Here is a 21,764-nt window from a genome sequence, read left to right as displayed (position 1 = left end):
TCAAAGAATAAGTTAGTCTTTTTATTAAATATTTCATCTATTTTTACGGTTAAAAACGAGTCATTGTACTTCAACATGAGGTACACATGACACGCCCATGTGTTATTGTTTGCTTATTATGTTTGTCACGCTAGTTTTTAACAATAAATAAGGATTGTATATTTAACAGAAATAACTAATTTACTCTTTAATTTAACGCATGGTAACTAATTTACTTATTTTTTAAGTAAAGGAGATAAAATGTAATTTGACTTCAAATCTAGTTACCTTCATGATTCTTTTACCAAAAAATAGATGTTTCTCTCTTTTGGATTACTTAGTTAGGTATTGAATTTTTTTTAGTAAAAAATAAAATAAAATTACATTAAATGAACTGCTCAAATGTACCACTTTGTATTGATGAAGAGCCTCCAACACATCATCTTGAGATACATAAAAAATTTATAAGTTTGACTTCAATGTTAAATAAAGTTTAGCTAAAAGATCTTCAATTAAATTGTTTTCTCTGAGCACATATTTAATTCACGTGTAATTCTTTGAACCTTTCTAAATAATTCCGTAATAGTCAAAGCTTTAACCACGTATGGGTTATCTGTTTGATTTATAGCCCATTTGTAGTCTTTATTGAACAAAATATTTTAGCATTCTATTAATTATTAATTATGCTATAAATGAAGGAAAAAAAATAAAAGTCAGAGAGCTTTTGTTTTTAAAATATGTAAAAGAAAAAATGGGATTAAATAAAGTGGAATGATGAAGTGTTAGTGACTGTTTTGATTGCAGCAACATCATATCCAGACTGTACACCCTTTCTTTTTTTTCCATTTGTTTCACACCCATGGAAACGCAATATGATTGGTCCACGTTTCTTTAACCCGTCAAACTCGCCAATTCATCCCTATATCTGTTCCTTCCCTCCTCTCTTTGTTTGTTTTATTATATTAATATACTTTACCGTTCCATTTTCTCATTTCTCCGCCCTTAAAAATCTAGCATCCAGGCCACCGATCCTCAATCGCCAACTTTCCATATATGAAAATGGGGATTTTATATGGGATGGTGGCAAGGGGGCAGGTTGTTTTGGCGGAGTTTAGCGCTACTCAAACAAATGCCAGCACCGTAGCAAGACAGATTTTGGAGAAGATGAGCCAAGGAAAGAACAATAGCAATTCTTCTTTTTCCCATGATCGTTATATTTTTCATGTCAAAAGAACCGATGGCCTCACCGTTCTTTGCATGGCCGATGATGCCTCCGGCAGTAAGCAGTTTCCTTTACAATTATTCCATGTTTTTCTTTATTTCTCATTGGTTGGCATTTGATTAATTTTATTGATATTATGAATTATGTATATAGGGAGAATCCCTTTTGCTTTCCTTGAAGAGATTCATCAAAAATTTGTAAAGACATATGGTCGTGCTATTCAGTCAGCTTCGGGTTATGCTATGAATGAAGAATTCTCCAGGGTCATGAGTCAACAAATGGAACATTTTTTAACTGATCCCAATGCTGATAGATTAAACCGGTTGAAAGGGGAAATGAGCCAGGTACGTACGTAGGTAAATTTTGCATATATATATTATGATTTTTATCCTTCAAATTCCAATTTTTTCATAAATTTGTACGTACAGGTACGTAGTGTAATGATTGACAACATTGAAAAAGTATTGGAGAGAGGCGACCGGTTGGTGTTGCTGGTTGAAAAGACAAGCACAATGCAGGGGAATTCACTTCGATTCAAAAAGCAATCTCGTCGTTACAAGAATGCCATGTGGTGGAGTAATTGCAAGATCACGTAAGTATATATATATATATATAGAGAGAGAGAGAGAGAGAGAGAGAGAAAGGCTAATCATAGTTCAGTCTTTTAACAGCAATTTCATTTATGAATTGTGGTTTGTCTTGCAGGGTGACATTGATAGTGCTGCTTTCGTTGATCATCACTTATATTCTGTTCGCATTTGTTTTTTGATGGACTCTTTTTTGTCGTCCTGGTTGATGTAACAAGGCAGTGGCTTTTCCTGATTTGTCCCATCTTTTTATTTTTCACATATATACATATACATATATATTTAACATATTTTTAAAACCAGTCGATGAATCCATAAACAAACAAATTTAAACAAATAAACAAACATGTTTATTCGTAATATAGCTAAGCTAATTACAGATAATCAATGAAAATAATCAAATAACAAAAAAATACGCTAATTGATGGGCATTGACAAAATATGCTACAAAACATGTTCACATTTGACAATTCGAACGTTGCATCTGTGTGTCCCGACATTTTTCTCGTCCAGCGTGTCTATATAAGGCCTGTATATGGCTGAACAGGCATACCTGAGTTGCAAGGGCGGACACTGGCTCCGTAAGTATTTACGAAAGCATTAGAATGCGACGGTTGTGGGCCCATCATCATCATCATCTGCTGCTGCAACATAAAAGCCTGATGCTGGTTCGCCATTGCGGCTATCTGGACTGAAGGTGGGTCAGAACCGTAAAAGGGTTCTTGCATTGGTTGTTGCATCATAGCTGCAGATGCTGGAGGTGGTTCCCATGGATTATAGCTGACGTTCTGGTTGCTTCTTTGGAGTGCATCCTCATACAGGCTGTCCAATATAAACTTGTCGAATCCTCCAGCCTTACAATTAAAATAGTATCAATGAGACATACATGAACAAGTCATTACAGTCTAATATGCCGATAGCCTTCTAATATGTACCATTTTGTTAGTGGCAGTGGCACTGTCATTTGAGCTTGGAGCAGTGACAAGTGCCAATTCCCAGCCCGTAGTACCATTTGCTTGAACTTGAGCAGCAGTAGAAGTCGTTTGCTCAGCTGGAAAACCACCAACAGGAACAATAGCTAATGCCAAGGCATTCTTCTCATCTAATTTAGAAGCAACTGGGGCGGGATCATTTAGTCCCTAGCAACAAAAAGAAAAGTTCAAAATGAAACTACAAAATTTGCAGATGAAACTGCGAAAAGAGACATTGAAATTACCAACAAATCTGGTGGTTCAGCAATAGGCTTTTCCACTTTCTCCACTTCTTCTTCAGGTTCTGGCAAAGGAGGTGATGGTGAGCATTGCTGCACCACTGAGGCTTTCTTGTACTCAATGGCCAACACTTCTTTGGGTTTCTCAATCTGCTTGTTCAAAATATGCAAATATTATATGTACTGCATGTATGCAAAGGAATAGAAATAGATACAAAATTATTTTGTAGACCTGATCTTTACGCATTGTTGAAGCCTGTGGAGGTTCTCTTACATACTCTTCCATTGCTTGTAGAAACGATGCAGGGGGCTTCAACATTACACCAAAAAGAAAAATTTACATACTCGGTTTCAGAAGGCACTAAAGTTGAAGTATCCTAACCTGTTCTATCTTAATAAACCTTTCACCACGCCCAGCATCAAGTCTTTTACATACTTCATAAAATTCTGAAAGAACTTCTGCCTGCAAATACAAAGTGTACAATTCCCCTAGAGTTTTAAATCATCTTCATTTACGCTAGGAACTGGGACATCAATTTACCTGTTGCCTGAATCTCCTGTATATACTCAAAGCTCTCATGGCATCAGGACGTTGCATGTCAAAGAACTGTCATTGTTTAGAGCATCATAAATACATGATTTACTGAAAAGAAAAGCGTTTCGTTTAGAAAGTTAAAATTACAGCTTACCTTGTCTACGAGATTCACGGTACCATCACTTAAAGCTCGATATATTTTGACACTTTCAGAAGCAACCTGTTTGAAATGACTAAAGGGTAAGGACAAGAGAATGTTGGGAGCATAGATGGGTACAATGTTTAAAAATGAACATACCAAAGAAAGTGCCAATTGGATCACAAGATTGTGAGCAGCTGCACCAAGTGGCTGCACACAAATTCTATTAATATTCCCACTAAAAAGAAGTGGGGGGGGGATTTTGTGGAACACAACAGGAATTGTGTACTCACCTGACAGCCAAGAACTCGAAAAAGGAGCTGTTGCAGTGCTGGCAAATGTTCAACCACCTCTGCAGTGTCCAAATCTTTGGTTCTCTGTAAGAATATTTAAATTTATGAAATCTCCAAATAGTTCAGTCTCAAAAAAGAAAAAAAATTAAAGAGCCTGAAAGAGATATAGTTGCAGTTCTAAGAACAGATGGCATAACTTGTGCCATAAGTTAAAGCATAACTTCAAGAGCTTATGTTTTATTTCTTCCCGAAAATAGAAAGAGATATAGCAAGAGCTTCTTACATGGCCTTCCATCTCGATGTCATACTTCAAGACGCGGAAGCATTCCAACCTCTCCTCCAAGAACAAGGCATAACTGCGAACCCAGGCTGAATAATCCCATGCTGTGCAGCAAAATGGTTAAGCATTGAAATAAACTATATTGTTAGTCACCCAACTATACATAGACTTCATTTTATATTACAAATTATGAAAAATTATAAAATTTTCACTCAATTATTTAATTTGTCCTTGCTTTTGTCATTAACCACAAAATGGCAAATGAAAAGATGACGTGTAAACTTTTAAATTTGACACAATATCAAAAAAATCTAATAATTGAGTGATCATTTTATAATTTTTTATAATTGAGTGATAAAAAATAAATAAACTAATAATCGGGTGGCTAACAATGTTGTTTACCCTTAAAGATTGGATAAACAAGGAACTTCTTCAGCTTTCTGAAAATAGAAAATATGGATTGTTAGCAGATAAGGTACCAGTTGGGCTGGAATCATCCCTGAAATGAGACATGTTAAGCATATGGCGTCTACTTCTGCCATAGTTAATGACTTCTTCATGAAATGTTGGATCCACCTCCCTTAAAGCACGATGAATGACTATCAAAGTTTTCAATGCAACCTAAATGCCAGCCAAACAAACATCCAGACAATCAATCAAATTTCAACAAACACCCATCAATCACGGTATATTTGTTAATGTTTTAACATACCGCCCAATTATGTGTCCTTGACAACCGCCTAGCAAGAGCATAGATGCAATATGCAACATCAGCCCGAGGCCGAGCAGCAGAAATGGCAGTGAAAATGGCTGTGAAAAAGGGGGGGGAAAAAAAACAAGTCTTATTTATAACGAATCCATAAAGTGCTGAATCACTATAATTAGAATTTGGGTATCCACCTCTAATGTGTTTTTCTTTTGCAGGGCGTTCATGATGATTTGTGGCCTTGACTATAGCAACATCCAAATCCTGCAAAACAATAATAATAAATGCATAATCAATAAAGATCAGCAACAGCCATAGTTGAAATAACCATCTTTGACAGCTAAATCCACCTTATAATCACTGTTCACTTTAGCCAATGAAACAGTGGTGGTATCTTTGATGGCTCCAAGTGCTTTCCTCAAGCAATTTTGCGTGTCTCCCCCAGACATTTTCTCTCACTCTCAATCTCAATTTTCTAAAAACAACCATTAAATGTAAATATTACTTTCTTCAACTCATTAAAAACAAATCTTGAATTTTGCAAAACACAAATTAAGATTCCATCATTGCCCACATTTTTCAATAATTCCCCTTTGAATATTTAATTCATGCAAAGTCTTCCTTATGATGCTATGAAATCAGAACTTCAAAACTCAATAATAATAAAAAGCACTCACCTTCGGATTACCATTCAATAGAAGGAGAAATTTTTTTTAACTAAATAAAATTCAATCAACAATTCTAAAATTAGTTACCCATGGCTGAATCAGAGAGAAATCGAACAAATTTGTTCTGTAAATTACATTAATTGATTTTTTTTTTAGTTCTGATTTTCTGTATATATGTGTCAGGAATTGCAAGAAATTATACTTTGGAATTGGTCAGAACATTAATGCGGGATTTTGTTACTCTAAGTTTGCTCACATTCTCATGTGCTTAGCGCCTGTTTTTTTTTTAATTATTTTTTTTAATTCTCATTGAATCATTTTTCTTGCAGGTTAAATGCAACAACACTTACTCTAATTATAGTACAATTTTAAATTTACCCTTAAACTTCAATTTTAAATTTGTTAAAATATTCATTAATTTAATTGCCATTAGGTGATAAATGTTAGTTCGAATTATCGACAAGTGGGTGTAATTGTATGATATATTGCATATCAAAAGACCGAAGTTTAAACTTTGGAAACAACATTGTTGGAAGGGATAATCACAAATCTTGATTATGGACCGTAAAATAGATATAGAGAATTTTTTTAAAAAAAAATACTAGTTTAAATTTTATGTGAAGCAATTTTTAAAACACTTGGATCAAATAATATACATATATAAGTACATATTGTGTTTACATTTAAAATATAATATCATTACTATTTAGAAGGGTTGTTTTATTTTTCAATGCTGCAGATTCAAGTCGTTTAAATGATAGGTAAATATTGTGTTTACATTTTGACCCACATATTTTTAATATTATTCTACTTTAGATACTTTAAGGACTTAGTTATAATATTTCAAAGTTTAAGGAATAATTTAGAATGCTTACAGTTTGAGGACTCCTAATGAAATTAACCCCTTTTTCCTCTTATCTATTTATACTATTATTTAAGCCTAGCGTCATGAGTCAACCGGGCATTAACTCAATTAGAAAAATTAAAAAAATGTCCTTTCATAATTAAAATATGTTATATTATTTAAGGATACTTTAATCCTTTTAATTTTTAAAAAATTAAAAATTTGAATATGATTGGATTTGAACTTGTACTATTTATATCAATAAAAACATTAATTTTATCACTAAACCAAAACTCTATTTTAATGTAATATTTATATTTTAATTTTGTTATGCATGCTTTATTACTTCTATTCATCGTATATATTGATAATATTGTTGATTGAGATGGTATCGATGTCACAATTCAACTCGACATTAACTCAAAATTGATGACAACAACACAATAGGCAATTGTACTGCAATTAGTATTCTTAATATAATTTATATGCGTGTTTAAATTTTATTTTACTCACAATTTGATATATTTTTATTTTAATATCATATATATTTCATATATTATTAATAATTAATTTTAAATCATATATTTAATTATTTATTTTACATTTTTAAGTTTATATTTTAAATATGTAGTTTTCACACACGAATAATAAAATTTTAATTTTAATAAATGTATTTATTGTAAGGAGGGTTAAGTGATTTTGTTTCACGAGTTATAAAATTTATAATTACATCTTGTATATGAAATGTTAAAATAAACATTTAATATTATAATTTTAATCGAAGAATTATTTTACTCATTCATCTAGTATTAGGAATTAATGTATTCATTTTCAATGTTGTTTGAATCAGACTGGACTGAATCAGTTAGTCAAATAAAAAATTAATTTAAAAAAATCATTAAATCAATTAATTCGAATAAATCAATTTTTTTATTTTTTAAAACTTTTAATAATTTATTTAATTAAATCGAACAAATCGAATCGATTATATCAATTGATCTAACAAACTAATAACCTAACCAAATTATAAAAACCTCTGTGCTAAAATGCAATCAAGATACAATCCAACGGCTATGCTACTCTTACCAAGTACATGCATTTATTGAAATGGACATTGGACCCTAAGTAAAATCAAAAGCGATGAATGGAGAAAAAAATTATGGTTCCCCCAAGAATTGTTTGACTTTTCTATGCCGTAACATAAACTCAGAAGGTTGACCAAAAAAAAAAACCATACACTCGGAAGGAATATTATACTTTTTACTTTCTCAGAGTCCCTAATTCATATCTAACCACATTTTCACAATTCTAATGTGGAAAAAGTGGATGACCATAAATTGATATATGAACCTTCTCTGATTTTCCTCACCTTTCGCACGCATGCAATTGAGTTTTAGCAAATATTAGTACAAGATGCTCCAGTTAATTATTATCTAATATTTTAATTTTTTGTTAATCAAGTCATAGTAATGAACTTATGAATATCTACTGTAGTGTAGTGTCGAAAGCTGGTTAAGATAATTCAACCTCACTTTCCATCTTTTTTACACATGATATTCAAGGAAACCTTCCATTACGCTGCTTTGAATAAAACATAAATTATAAAAATTATTTAGATACTTGATAGTTTTATGGAAAACAGCTAGCAAAAATCTAGCCAAGGATTCAGTCAACTCAACCGTGAAGACTTTGGTAAACTTCGCCGCAGTAGCCCTTTTTAAGTCGCATCTTTTCCTTGTTGTTGCCTCAATTCTTTTATTATTATCCTTTTTTTTTTTTTAAACTTAGCAGATAAAAGAGAAACCCATTGATATTTTTGTTTCTATGATTGTTGAAATATCATTGGTTCCTTGTATTGAGAATGGGACGCCACTGGTTTTAGTTATTGCATGTTTCCTTCCAAATGATGAAGGATGATACTTGTTTTGTAATTTCATTTCTATGAGAGTTTGAGTGCATTAATTCATTCAAGAATGGTTGCTTCCATGGTTAGTCTACTGCTGTTTATGCAATTATCAACATTCTTCGCCTCATCCATCCAAGTGAAGTCCAAGATTTGTGGCACAGATCATATAGTTTATTCAACTTCAAATGGTCATGAATCGTTTTACTTGAACGGTGATTTAGTAGATAAAGTTTTGTTCTGCAAAACCCTGCAGTTACACTATGCAGACGAGTGTGTGTTTGAAGGCTTCACTGCAACTAATTACTGTGGTTCGAACCTTTCATCCGGTAATGATTTATATCTAATTTTACACTCCAAAAAGTATTTCTTTGAGCTTTCATCAATGGATTATGTTTTTGACAGCTGATTTTTGTTTATAGGAAGAAAAATATTGAAGGAAACAGAGAAAGGAGATGATAGAGTGAGAACTCATCGTGATAATAAGAAGTGGAATCCTAGCAAACCATTCAGAAAATATTCGGACGGGACAATAATAGGGATAGGAGCAGCAGCTGGAACTCTTTTGATATGTTGTGTTTATCTCTGTTGCAGTGTTTGTCGGAGAAAGAGAGCAACTGCCCACGCTGTTCTTACAAAGTATCCAAATTCAAGTGAGCCTTAAGCTTTATCTGGTCTATTTTAGCAGTTCATGGAAACCATAGTTCTTACAAAGGATCCACACTGTTTATATCTGTGGTTGCAGTTCGTTCTGCTTCTCATTTGGAAATGAAAACCCATTCTCCTTCGGAAACCGTTAATCCTTGGGTATTGTCAACATCTCTGAAACTTACAAGAATGGGATCATTGCATCTCAGTATGGAACAGGTAGCCAGAGCTACCCGTAATTTCTCACCGGAGCTTCGGATCGGTAAAGGAGGGTTTGGAACCGTTTACAGGGCCGTGTTAGATTCTGGTCAGGTGGTTGCTATTAAAAGAGCAAAGAATGTGAATGGAGAGATACTATTTATGGACTGGCAGAGCAATGCTGAAAGGGTTTTTTTCGTTATGTTAGTATAGATTATGCTATATAATTGACATAAGAGTATTTGTGTTTGTGTAGGAACATTTTGAGAATCTGCAAACTGAGTTCAGTAGTGAAGTTGAACTTTTAGCCAAGATTGATCATAGGAACCTCGTGAAGCTACTTGGTTATGTGGATAGAAGGGATGAACGGCTTATTATTACAGAATATGTACCAAATGGCACGCTGAGAGATCATTTGGATGGTAAGGCCTCTTGATGGTCATTAATGCCAAACAAGTTTTTTTGGGTCAATAATAGTACATTTTTACTTCTATTTATGGCAGGTCAGCGTGGCAAAATCCTGGATTTCAATCAGCGTCTTGAAATCGCCATCGATGTTGCTCATGGCCTTACTTATCTCCATCTTTATGCAGGTTAGAAAAATAAAATAAAAATATAGATTAAAAAAAACAATGCCTAATTATTGTTTTGATGATGAATTAGGGAAGCAAATTATTCACCGAGACGTGAAATCATCCAACATATTTATTACAGAAAGCATGCGAGCTAAAGTGGCTGATTTTGGATTTGCAAAAGTTGGTCCAATAGACTCGGACAAAACCCATATTTCAACTCAACTGAAAGGAACAGTTGGTTACCTTGATCCCGAGTACATGAAATCTTATCAACTCACAGCCAAGAGTGATGTTTATGCCTTTGGGATTTTACTTATAGAAATTTTGACCTCCCGTCGTCCAGTGGAGTTAAGAAGACCGGTCGAAGAGCGTGTCACTCTTACATGGGTAAGCTTGTTCCTTCGTGTTTGCTTTAAATTACAGAAAAAAAAACAAAAAAAAACAAAACAAGCAGGTTATTCAGGGTTTGCTTCTAATAACTTGCATGATGTATACGTACAGGCATTCCATAAGTATAATGAAGGGCATGTAGCTGAACTGGTGGACTGTATGATGGAAGAAGTTGTAGATGCAAATTTATTAACCAATATATTTGCTTTGGCATTTCAATGTGCAGCACCGACTAGAAATGATCGACCTCAAATGAAATCTGTGGCAGAAGAGCTGTGGGGGATAAGGGCCGACTATCTTAAAATTAGTTCAAGGCAAGGCTAGCACGAGAGACTAAACAGTACTAAAATTCACCTTTATTAGCTTTTTCCTCCGTCTTTTTGGTGTTTTTACCTTTCTTTTACCCCTATTTTCAAGCTTACTGTAACAATGAAGAGGATTTGTATAATATATATCACTTTCAATTACCTTGTTTTAATAAGTAGAATATATATATGATTACCTTTTAACATTTTGTTTATATAACTTTTGGTTAGATTTTCTTTTAGCCTAGACAAACCTTACAGAACAATGAATTTTGAAAGCTATTCCACAAGGGCCTTACTAATTTATTAGTGCATGGAACTCTGCATGCAATAAATTTCAACACAGCAAAAATTTTTGAAGGTTGAACCATCCCTGATTTCCCTCGTTGCTACTTACTTACTACTGCAATGAAGGGCTAGATTGATACTACAACTTTATGCTGTGAAAATATAAACGCTAAAAGAAAGCTATTGAACCATGAAGGGCTCCAGCAAGACTATTTACAAACTTAGTTTTAGGATAAGCCCCCCCCCACCCCCCCCCACCCCATCTAGAACGACTACCGAATGAGTAGATCTCCACCCTAAAATATTTTAAGAAATCGTGGCAATGCAATCCTTAATGGTTTCCACTTGCTATTTACCAATAATGGGTGCAAACCAAGTACGTGCTCAGGCATGAAATCGTGCCTTGTTAGTATGCCAACCACAGGTGATCCCTGCAGTCACAACATCAAGCATTAGATATGCAATGAACTTTTAGATCAGAAGACATTAAGGTTAAGGAAAATAGAAATGGCTAAGATAGAAATGGCTAAGTTACTTACGGTGGTTCTCTTGGGTATAACAAGCAGGTGCCGCAAACCGACTTCACGGAAGAGTGTACTTGCCTTAGCTAGTGACATTGTCTCCACAACTGTATATGGTGAAGCGTTGGTAAAAGGGTGCAGGTCCAAGAACATTTCCATCTCTTCCTCAGTTAATTTTATGTCTTCTATCTTGTCAACATTACCTAAGCCTTTCTTTGCAAACTCATCTGCTGAGAAATGTCTGAAGGCATCAGCACCTATTCGAACAGGGGTGCGCAAGAAAACTCTCTTCTTTAGCAGTGTAATAAGATGAGCACGGAGGATTAAACCATACAAAACTGGGGATTCAGAATGCGGAGGTTCGTCGATAACCGGAAACCCTTGATGATTTGTGGTCTTGAGGATGTGTACGATATTCCCAACCTTCTCGTTTCCATGACAGACTTGAAGAGGGCCAGTGACAACATCTGCAACCGTGAGTTGTCTCATATAAGGTTCGACATGAGCTTCTAAGTAAGGGAAACCCTTTGCTTTCATAATAAGGTCATAAATGTTGCCGTTAAAAGCATCAGCTACAGTCTTGGAAACAAGAAGAACAATCATTATCATTGGCAACAGTAACAGGTTATTGGTCAATTCCAGGATTATGACACACAAGGAGACTGTCATCCTCATAGACCCACCAAGGAATGAAGCTGCCCCAAGCACAGCAAAAAGACCGTGATTAAGATTTGTGCGAGAACTAAATAACATCCCAACGAAGCGACCATAAGATGCTCCAGTAACTATGACTGGTACAAAAAGACCTGCTGGAGCAACAACCCCGTAGCTAATAATACTTAGAATGAAGCAGGTGACAAAAAAAATGAGCATTGTTGAGTGCTGAAACTCAGCGTCAGTGTTCTTGCTGAAAAGATTTCTGATAGCATCATCATTTGTGTTGAAAATGAGGCTTGCAAGATCATTGTAGTGACCAGGAGGGCATTGGAATTTCTTGTAGTTACCAGATCGACCTATTGTGGGACAGTCTTCGGTTGAATCCAAGGGACATGGTTGGCAAGATGCGAGCCATGGTAATCCAAAAAGCAGGCAGGATGTAAAAATGGAGATTGTGCAAGCAATAAAAATCTTATAAGTAACGCTTTTCCTGAGATGGGAAGGCAAGGAGAATGACCCAGTAAATCATATTATACCAGATACAAGAAATGGTAATTGGTGCAAACAAACTCAAATCCGAAAATAGAAACTTACTTATTGATGATGGCGTAAACTCGGAGAACCTTATCCAAAAGGAAATTATACAAACTTCCAAAAATGCCCCCAACAACACCAAGAAGAAGTACAGGAGGAACATCTGCCATGTGATACGAAATGTTTGCTGAATAGACATCAAACATTATCAAACCCCCTTTACCGAATAGCCCACACTTGCCACTTAAACAAACATCAATTAGAGCTCGAAGTATGATTGCAACTACAGCAGTCGTAAAGAAAGCTCTCCAAAGAAGGCCACTTGTCCACCTGTAGAACAATACCAGGATATAATCATTATATATCAACTTTTATCAGTTCTCTTAGTCAGAGAGATGATGAAAGAAAGGATGGTGATTCTCAAAGTAAAATATGTCATATCAAGGGTACAAAAGAATCACATTTTGCCTTTCAACCTTAGTAATGATTATGAATAAAGTAGCTGAAAATTGATATTGAAGAGATATATCACACAACATGTTACTGTCTATAATGGCCCCAGATCCGTTCAGCCTTCCATCTATGGAATAAAAACACTCATGAAGGCAATTTAGAAACCAACAATGCAAACAGAACAGATGGTTAATAAGGTATCAAACATTGTGCTCCAAATGCATGCATAAATTTACATACCAAGATGCCATTTCTTCAAGAGCAAACAGCACACCACCAACTGGGGCACGGAAGGCAGCAGCAATTCCAGCTGCTGATCCGCAAGTTACAAGGTCTCGTCGGTCTCTATCATTTTTAAATAATCGAATCCACTTCCATGTTAAACCATATCTTCTTGACCCACCCTGTCCCAATAAGGATGCAATGCATGCACCGATATGCATCATGGGCCCTGCTTTTCCGACAAGCAGAGATGACGACACTGCAGAAATGCTTCCTATAATCTGCACACTTCACCCAATTATGAGATTTCTACATCGAAATGACAAAAAAAGAAGAGAAAACTGTTTCTTCTCAATTCCTGACTACTCTTTAAGTGAAAAAAAAAAATTATGCATAAAACTTTGAAATTACAAAATCCTATAACTTGATAATTAATTACGCATTCACTGTACCCAATAGTGATTAATTTTGACTAGAATTGAGAATCACAAATAGATTTAAAACTTAGGGGGGAAAATATAGCTCTTTAGCTCTGCATCAAAGGATTTTGCATTTGTAAGTTATTTTTCTTTTCTAATACCTTGACAATTAAAGTTCGTAGTGAAATTATTCCCGGAGCATCTACACCATTCAAGTAAGCCTTCACTTCCGGAATACCAGAGCCAGCTGCCGCCGGCGAAATAAATGTCGTAATGATGGCGGCAAATAGGGTTAAAACTAAATTTGATAGAAAGAATACTAGAAATGCCATCTCATACCTACAAAAAAAAAAGTTTGATTATATACTAGGAGTATATAAGAATTTCGCTATAAACAAATAAAATTTACGGAAAAAGTTTTCTAAACATTTGGTGCAAATTATTTCCCGTCAAAACAGAAAAAAGAAACACTAATGAATGAAATTTAACCAATCAGAGATTCAAAAAACAAATCAATAAATAAAGTAGAGCGAAAGGGACCTTCCAGTTAACATCATGTTAGATGTAATGACGAACTTAACGCCGGCAATGTTCTCAACGGCGAGATTATTACAGAAACCAACGACACTGACGAAACAGCCAATCAAGAAACAGAGAAGCCATTTCATGAAAATATATTGAAAATTTTGGATCTTGTCACGTGCCCTCCAATCTTGTTTGTAGAAATCATTCTCCGCAGTCCTTAAAAAAAAAACAAGAATCGGAAGCAATTAGAAACCAAAATCCAATGACGGAATATATGTATATATATATGATCACAGGGTAAACGGGTAGCTTACTCGTAGTCGAGGCTTTCAATAGGGCAGACGTTGACACCTACGATAGCGAGCTGAGAGGTAGAATTACTGGCTCGTTGATAATGAGGGAGTAAAGGACTGGTGAGAGCTTCATGGTCATGGTCGTGCTCTTGATCTGGGTCTTGGCTTTGGGTTTGCACCGGTGGCAGATTCTCTGACATGACGTTACGTTGCGGCGTTCCGCCTGGTGGAACCTATTCTAAAACGAAAAGATGAATTTCGGTTCAGACTTAAAATATAAAATGGAAAGCAAATCATATATAATATTGCTCCCGCAGAGAATGAAGAGTTTGTTATAGAGACGAACTCAAATGGGGGAGCTGTTTTATATTTTCTTTCTTCTTATTATATATAATGTTTTGCTCTTCTAATTTCCTATTTTTCTAAATTATGATATAGTGGTGATTTAAATATTAAGGTGATAATCATTATAAAAATACATTTATTTTTGTTTCTTATCATTATTATTTTGGAGGTTCGTAAAATAAATAATGAATTAATTTAATAAATATAAATATTGTAATATTTTGAAAATTTTAAGAATGTCAAGAAATAATTAATGGGCCAAAGAGTGGGGCCAATGGGATTATATGGTTGTGGTGTGATATGGGTTGCGTATTACGGACAAAGAAGAGACGACGAGGAATGGAAATCAGCATCAGACAATCAATCGCTGCATGCGAGCAACCGTCAACGTCCGGACTTGGAAACTTCGCGTTTGTGAGCAGTGGGGCTCGGGACGTTTTGCCTTTCTGACGTCTTTGCGCTGACAAATCCTCACAGACACAAGGCACAGCACCCGCAGAATATTTTTGTGCGTCTTAAATATCAGTCCCAGGCCACCGTGGTGTTTTCCTTTTCTCTAATATAAAATAATCTCCATCGTTTTCATTATCTCTATCCGACGTGGTTTTGCAGCTCTTCTTTTTCATTTTTTTTATTCATACTAAAATAAATTTTATAGTGAAGATTTGTGTAAACACCAACAAGTAAGATAGTCAATACTAGGGGTTCGATGAATTATTATTTTTTATTGAAACTAGTATAGTTAAAAGATTGATTTATTTCGAAGTATAGATTTGAGTCTATCAATATTTTTTAAGATATTAATACAAAATATTGATCGATTATATAGTCAGTCGTTTCTATAACAATTTTACCTGCTAAAACAATCAAGTTTTCAGTAGAACCGATATTTTATGAATTATATTACCTAAAATTAGTATTTGATATAATAACATTGTATTTTTTTTGTTAACTATTAACCTTATTTGTGGAGTCTAAAAATTTCACTAACAGTGTACGAAATAATTTCCCATAAATTGGACACATCACAATTTTTTTAACTTCACTTATGAAGTTAAAATATGTCGTAATTAACGTATCAAATAATAATTTTTATTTAAAAGGAGGAATATATTTTATTTTTAAATATGTAGGTATACTAAATGTTAGTGTTTTATTAAAAAATATTCATTAGAGATGGTAAAGTATTTTGACCCTAAAATGCTTTTATATAAAAAAAACCCTAAAAAAGCTGTGTGGAACATTATTAAAAAAATAAAAATAATATATGGCCAACTTTTAGATTTTGAAATTAAGAATTATCAAATAAATTTATTTGAAACATATATATATTATGATATTCCAAAGCCTAAATTATATTTCTACGTGGGAAACCTTCACTTACCACAAAACAGAACCAATAAAAAACGAAAAGGATGGATTACCTAATGTAACAGTAACAATAGAATTATTGTAATGATGCATTACAACATACATGAACTACCATTGTTTAATCCTATTTTTAATTATGTTTTCCGAAATCGTCAATAATGTCACACCAAAGAAGCTTGTTGATTTAATTTTATGTACTAACGTATAATATATCCCTACAATTAAGTAATTATTTGTCTAACAAGTAATTAATTTTTTTTAAAAATAACTGTTATTATTTTTGTTTAACAAACTTAGAGAAAAGAAAATTTTAATGATATAAGCTGTCATGAGCGTTTGATTTTGATATAATATCTAATTTATGCAGAAAGGACCGAACATATATACGTATAGGTAGCTACATATGTCATATAATATACCCCACAAAAACATATTATATATTTGTATGAAATTTTCTTTTGTGAATATTTGGAGACCTATTTGGTGTTTCCTTCAATTTATAGCTGTTGAAAAAGTTAAAACAGCTGCTGCATACATTGCTCCTGCTTATATTTTTTTTATAGAGTCAAATTAAAAAATAATTAAATTTATTTTTTCCCTCAAATAAAGTTCCAAATTCATTATTTATTTTTTTGGAATATATATGTAATATTGATAGAAATTTTCTGCTATTTGATAAAAGAAAATGTGATTTTCCATGTGTTGTATTAAACTTGATACACTTATTATGGGGATGGCGTTAGAAGAAATGATTGGTGATTAATTTTTTTTAAAATTGGATATGAATTTTCTAGGAAGCATCTACTTGTGGAGAAGCGTTTTCCTTTTTCAGTTGACGTGGGTGTGGCTTAGAATCAGATAAAAATGATGGATTTTCTTTAAGTGACAAAATTACAACAAAGGAATCTTCCGGTTTCATGTTTGATGACCGGTTCCCAAGGAAAAGACAGGTTAAAGAGAAAGGAAATTGCGAGCGTACAATGAAAGTGCCACCAACCAACCAATTGTGCTTTTCTATCATATAGGCATCGAGTTGGTAAAATAACCGAGGAAGCCCCTATATTCAGGGGTATATTGCATTTCAGTCCTTCTACTGAGAAATTGAGCAAATTAACTCTTATATATTTTTAAACATGCAAATTAGTTCCTCCGTTAATTTTTTCTGTTAAATACTGATGTGGAACATTAAATCAATGCTGAAAATTATTTTTTTATGAGTAAACTATAAAAATAATCATCCAACTATTATTTTTTTATTTGATTATTAAACTTTTCAAAATTAAATATTTGAGTTAATCTAAGCTAGTGTGGGCCTTTTCTTATTGGTCTAATAATAAAATTAGCCCTTTAATGTTTACAATTCTATCAATTTGATCTTAAATATAAAAATTTTAACAAATTTAGCTTTCAATGTTTACAAAATTTGTCATTTTAGTTGTAATTCTGAAGAAATTAATACATTTGGCCCTCAACGTTTACAAAATCTATCAATTTAGTGATAACTCTAAAAATTAAAATATATATATTTAAAAAAATATTTTTAACCATTTATAACCAATCGGCTAACCCATGTGAAATATTGAAGTAAGAAAAAAAGTATACTCTTTCAAGTCGCTTGCAACAATTTCTTTTACTATAATTTAGGCTTCATACTGGGGCAAATCAATAGATTTGGAACCTATTTGGAATGATTGGTTGCATTACTACTCAAACAGATAACATTTTTAACGCCTTTACTTTCATTTAGATCTTAATTTTTGTGTTTTATCCTAATTTTTAAGAGTTGTTTTGCAAGAGAGACTTGAAAGAGGACACTATTTTTTTTCTTTTTTCTTTTTTAATATCTCACATGGGTTAATTGTAGGGATGGCAAAAAAAAAAACTAAATCTGATAGGTTCCTAGCTGATTCGGCCTGATAGTATTGGATTTTCTTTTTGAAGTCAAGGTCGAAGCAGATTAATTTTTAAAAGCAATTGGGTTAAGTCAGGACCAAGTTTAGAATGAAATAGCCACGCCTGATATATTTATAAAATTACCTTTTATACATATTTAATATTAACTAAATTAAAAATATAAAAAAATGATCACTACTAGTCTCATTTTACTACCACTGCATCTATACTAGTCCCCTTTCACCCTTGTAAGGTTATTTTCCCCATTTTCTATCATCTTAATTCAATAATTTATTAAATGAACATTTATTCCTTCTTTTTCGTCTTTATTGTAATCACAACACATGTGTGAATATACATTAGCACACAACTCCAGAGATAAATCTTTAATCAAATCTAATTAATCACAGTTTTAAAAAAAATAAATTAAATTAAATTCAGGTCGAATCATATAGAAATTGGGTATATTATTAATTTTTGAGTCTAGGTTCAAAGCGGATTAAATTTGTTAAAGTCGGGATTGGGTCAAGGCATGGCAGTAGAGCATCGAGATAGGGTTGGGTGGGCAAAAGACCGCTATAACAGCCTAATTTTTAGTGGTGTCAAGAACAGTGATTTGAGATCACTAAATCTGACGAGTGAGTCAAAATTTTAATAAATTAATACCTATGAGACAAGTGTGAATATAGAAGTATTTTTGAATTAGTGAATTTGGTGATTTAAAAGAATTAATTAGGTAAATTGGGTCGAGAATGAGGTATCGAGACCTCAACTTCATAAACCAAGTCATAAATATTTTTAGAAATATTTATGGAGTGTTAGTGAGTCATTATTAAAGTTTCATTAGAAAATTTTAACGTTTGGATAATCAATTATTAAAAAGAACTAAATTCAAAAAGGTACAAATTTTATTAAATAGTAATTAAATAGCTTAAGCGATTAATAAGAAGGGATTTAAAAGAAAATTAGACCCAAATTAAATGGGCTAGACGGATTGGGCAAGAAAATCAGCAAGAAAATAAGGAGAAATAAGGGCAAAATTGGAAATTTTGCAAATTTAGCATATAAAATAAAGACAAAATGGAAAAATCTAGAGATATCATCATTTTTCTTCAGCCAAAACACCATGGGAGGTTTGAAAGAAGCTGGTTTTTCATATTTTTCCATATTTGAGTTCAATTCTTGCTTTTTCTTTGGGATTTTTATATTTTTGTGACTTTTACAATTAGGTCCAAGTATTTAATTCATTAGTTTTTGATTTTATGGACAAAATTTAAAGTTACCATTGATAATTTTTGGTTGTTTATGATGAATTAACATTGATTTGAAGCTTTAATTTTGTTGCATGATGATTTTATCAAGTAATTTCATTAGAAATTGATTTTAGGACCTAATTGTGAAAAAGTTGTGAATTAAGGTTTAGTGTTGAAATTATGATTATCAAAGGTTGTGTAGTAGTTTATAATAATGGAATAAAGTGTTAATTAAAAAAAAATTAGCTTAATTGATGGGTGAAGCTATAAATTTTAGGGTAAAGTGTAAATTTGAAAATTGAAGGGCATAAATTGTGAAGTGAATTAGAATTGAAATGAATGCTAATGAATAGAAACTTTTATATTATAGATCGAGAATCCGAAGATAAAAGTGGAATAGAGGAAATTTTTTATTAGTCCCTGAATTTTCATAACTTCTACAAATTGGCCCAGGTAAGTTCATATGGTTGAACTTGCATAATTATTTGTTAAATTGAGAACGATGTAATGTGTTATTTCATTTTTTTTCTATTGAATTGTTAATATTGGGAAATAATGTGAAAATCGAGTTAGAAGTCAAATGGAGGAAAACACAGGATTGAGTACGTTCGTGTTGTGACAAATGATGTATTGACAGATAAGACCATGGTTGTTCCATGGAAAAATGTGAAACGTAGGTATGGTATTTCCATACCGAGCTATGATATGTAGGTATGGTAATTCTATACCGAGCTATGATCGTAGGTATGGTATTTCCATACCGAGTTATGATACGTAGGTATGGTATTTTCCATACTGAGTTATGAAACGTAGGTATGGCATTTTTCACGAGGAGAACCATACTGAGTTGTGAATCGTGGCACTGAGAAAACCATACTGAGTTGTGAATTGTGGCACTGAGTAAACGACGTACTCAAATCCGTAAGACAGCCCTTAATTTGACGAGTATTGGTAATATTGTATTTGACAGGAATTGATTGTGTAATATTGTATATTGATTGTTTGTAAATGTTTGGTAAGCTTGTTATTATGAGCCTATGAACTTACTAAGCTTCCAAAGCTTACTTTGAGTGTTAATGGTTTCTGTAGATTTACTTGATATCGGTGGATCGAATCAATACATCAGGGCACACTATCCAGATTACTTCGGTAAATTTTATTGTGTATCTTGAGGTTTATATGGCATGTATAAGGTTTAATTGAAAGGAAGTGAAGGTGTTATAAACTTAGTTATCAACATTTTTCACTAAAACAGTTTTATATAGCAATAGTAGTCCGACTTTGAAAAATCACCAAAAATTGTGAAAATCGAATTAGAGGTTGAATAAAATATTGAATTAAAGCCTATAGAGTCTAGTTTTACATAGAAGAAAAGGTGTAAGCAAAAGAACTTCATTTTATGAGATATTTGAATTTTTGTGAGACAATGTCAGAATAATTTCGGGTTCCCCTATTCTGATTTGGGAAAATCATTAAAAATTGTACAAAAATAATTATGAGTTATAATTTATATTCTTAAAATTCATAATGAGTCTATTTTCAAAAAAAAAATGAAAACATCATCTGAATTCCGTATGAGGAGATAATTAATTTTTAGTGAAGAGGGGTCGGAACTGTTGGACAGCGAAATAGGGGAGATTTTAAAGAATAAAATGTACTTATTGGCTAGACCAAAAATTCTGAAAATTTTATGGTAAGAAGATGTATGAGTCTAGTTTCAAGGAAAATTAGCGGATCTTAATTTAAAGCTCTGTAGCTCAATATATAAATAATTTAGTGACTTTGACTTGAGTGGACAGCTTTGATATGAACATAAGTAAATAGTGGAATTATGTGTAATTATTTTATAAACTCCAGTAACATCCTGTGACTGTGTTCCGGCAACAGATGTGGGTTAGGGGTGTTACAACCGCCCTACCCTATCTCGTTGAGAGCACTAGTTAGTTGATGGGTTAGAAAGCGCTAAAAATGATTGTTGTAATAAAAAAATAGAGTTAAAGACTAAATTGACAAATTTTGTAAATATCAAGAGCCAATTTTTTTTTATTTTTTAGAATTGGATCTAAAATGACAAATTCTGTAAATATTAAGGGCTAAATTTGTTGATTTTTTTATATTTGGATCAAATTGATAGAATATGTAAAAATTAGAAGACTAACTAAAAAAAAATTGCATGTTCCATGCCATCATTTAATAGAAAATTTTAATAGAGAGACCAAATTTGCATGTTTTGAAATATATAAGAGTTAATTTATTTATTTTTTAGGCACTTCTTTAAACACTCTTCAAAATATATTGTTTTGAATTTTTTTTTTTAGTATCATAAAGATCGGTATGTTTTGCAAAAAAGAAAAAAAGATCATTACAATATGGAATTTTTTTATGTTGACTCTTACGTAAAATCCAAGATGGTGGATTGAAAGTTGTTGGTTTTTTGTTTGTCCAGAGAACCTTTAAAATTCCTCAGCTGCTTCTGTAATTTTTTCGTCCCTTCCAACACTGATTTTC

At 32.8% G+C, this 21,764-nt stretch overlaps 4 protein-coding genes across 7 annotated transcripts; 2 read left to right on the top strand and 2 right to left on the bottom strand.

Moving 5' to 3' along the window:
• The first annotated feature begins 935 nt into the window (after nucleotides 1-935).
• LOC121229216 (vesicle-associated membrane protein 711) lies at nucleotides 936-2,090 on the top strand. The gene is made up of 4 exons (XM_041112773.1): nucleotides 936-1,258; nucleotides 1,355-1,545; nucleotides 1,630-1,793; nucleotides 1,907-2,090. Exons 1-4 carry the CDS (start codon nucleotides 1,033-1,035, stop codon nucleotides 1,968-1,970), a joined length of 645 nt encoding a protein of 214 aa, XP_040968707.1. The 5' UTR covers nucleotides 936-1,032; the 3' UTR covers nucleotides 1,971-2,090.
• Nucleotides 2,079-5,759, bottom strand: LOC107907539 (putative clathrin assembly protein At5g35200). Of its 2 annotated transcripts, XM_016834963.2 has the most exons (15): nucleotides 5,629-5,759; nucleotides 5,302-5,426; nucleotides 5,146-5,215; nucleotides 4,958-5,055; nucleotides 4,725-4,866; nucleotides 4,249-4,349; nucleotides 3,966-4,049; nucleotides 3,832-3,882; nucleotides 3,688-3,753; nucleotides 3,540-3,605; nucleotides 3,381-3,461; nucleotides 3,231-3,308; nucleotides 3,005-3,148; nucleotides 2,724-2,927; nucleotides 2,079-2,642 (listed from the first exon to the last, which is right to left on the bottom strand). In XM_016834963.2, exons 2-15 carry the CDS (start codon nucleotides 5,398-5,400, stop codon nucleotides 2,307-2,309), a joined length of 1,620 nt encoding a protein of 539 aa, XP_016690452.2. In that variant the 5' UTR covers nucleotides 5,401-5,426; nucleotides 5,629-5,759; the 3' UTR covers nucleotides 2,079-2,306. The 2 variants fall into 2 exon arrangements, with proteins under 2 accessions (XP_016690452.2, XP_040968706.1); XM_041112772.1 differs by lacking the exon at nucleotides 3,381-3,461.
• A 2,457-nt stretch (nucleotides 5,760-8,216) lies between these two features.
• Nucleotides 8,217-10,644, top strand: LOC107907542 (calmodulin-binding receptor-like cytoplasmic kinase 3). 3 transcript variants are annotated; one of them, XM_041112770.1, is made up of 7 exons: nucleotides 8,217-8,695; nucleotides 8,789-9,019; nucleotides 9,112-9,326; nucleotides 9,469-9,634; nucleotides 9,716-9,805; nucleotides 9,876-10,174; nucleotides 10,289-10,644. In XM_041112770.1, the coding sequence occupies exons 1-7, from the start codon at nucleotides 8,437-8,439 to the stop codon at nucleotides 10,499-10,501; spliced, it is 1,473 nt and encodes a 490-aa protein (XP_040968704.1). In that variant the 5' UTR covers nucleotides 8,217-8,436; the 3' UTR covers nucleotides 10,502-10,644. The 3 variants fall into 3 exon arrangements, with proteins under 3 accessions (XP_040968704.1, XP_016690455.2, XP_040968705.1); XM_016834966.2 differs by having other exon boundaries at nucleotides 9,112-9,353; XM_041112771.1 differs by having other exon boundaries at nucleotides 8,229-8,695; nucleotides 9,112-9,173.
• A 118-nt stretch (nucleotides 10,645-10,762) lies between these two features.
• Nucleotides 10,763-14,761, bottom strand: LOC107907541 (putative chloride channel-like protein CLC-g). The gene is made up of 7 exons (XM_016834965.2): nucleotides 14,416-14,761; nucleotides 14,117-14,317; nucleotides 13,738-13,915; nucleotides 13,176-13,438; nucleotides 12,543-12,812; nucleotides 11,310-12,438; nucleotides 10,763-11,201 (listed from the first exon to the last, which is right to left on the bottom strand). Exons 1-7 carry the CDS (start codon nucleotides 14,592-14,594, stop codon nucleotides 11,067-11,069), a joined length of 2,355 nt encoding a protein of 784 aa, XP_016690454.2. The 5' UTR covers nucleotides 14,595-14,761; the 3' UTR covers nucleotides 10,763-11,066.
• Between the last annotated feature and the right edge of the window lie 7,003 nt (nucleotides 14,762-21,764).

The sequence above is a fragment of the Gossypium hirsutum genome, chromosome A05 (assembly GCF_007990345.1).
Source record: "Gossypium hirsutum isolate 1008001.06 chromosome A05, Gossypium_hirsutum_v2.1, whole genome shotgun sequence".
NCBI classification, from domain to species: Eukaryota; Viridiplantae; Streptophyta; class Magnoliopsida; order Malvales; family Malvaceae; genus Gossypium; species Gossypium hirsutum.
This window is presented reverse-complemented; position numbering and strand designations above follow the sequence as displayed.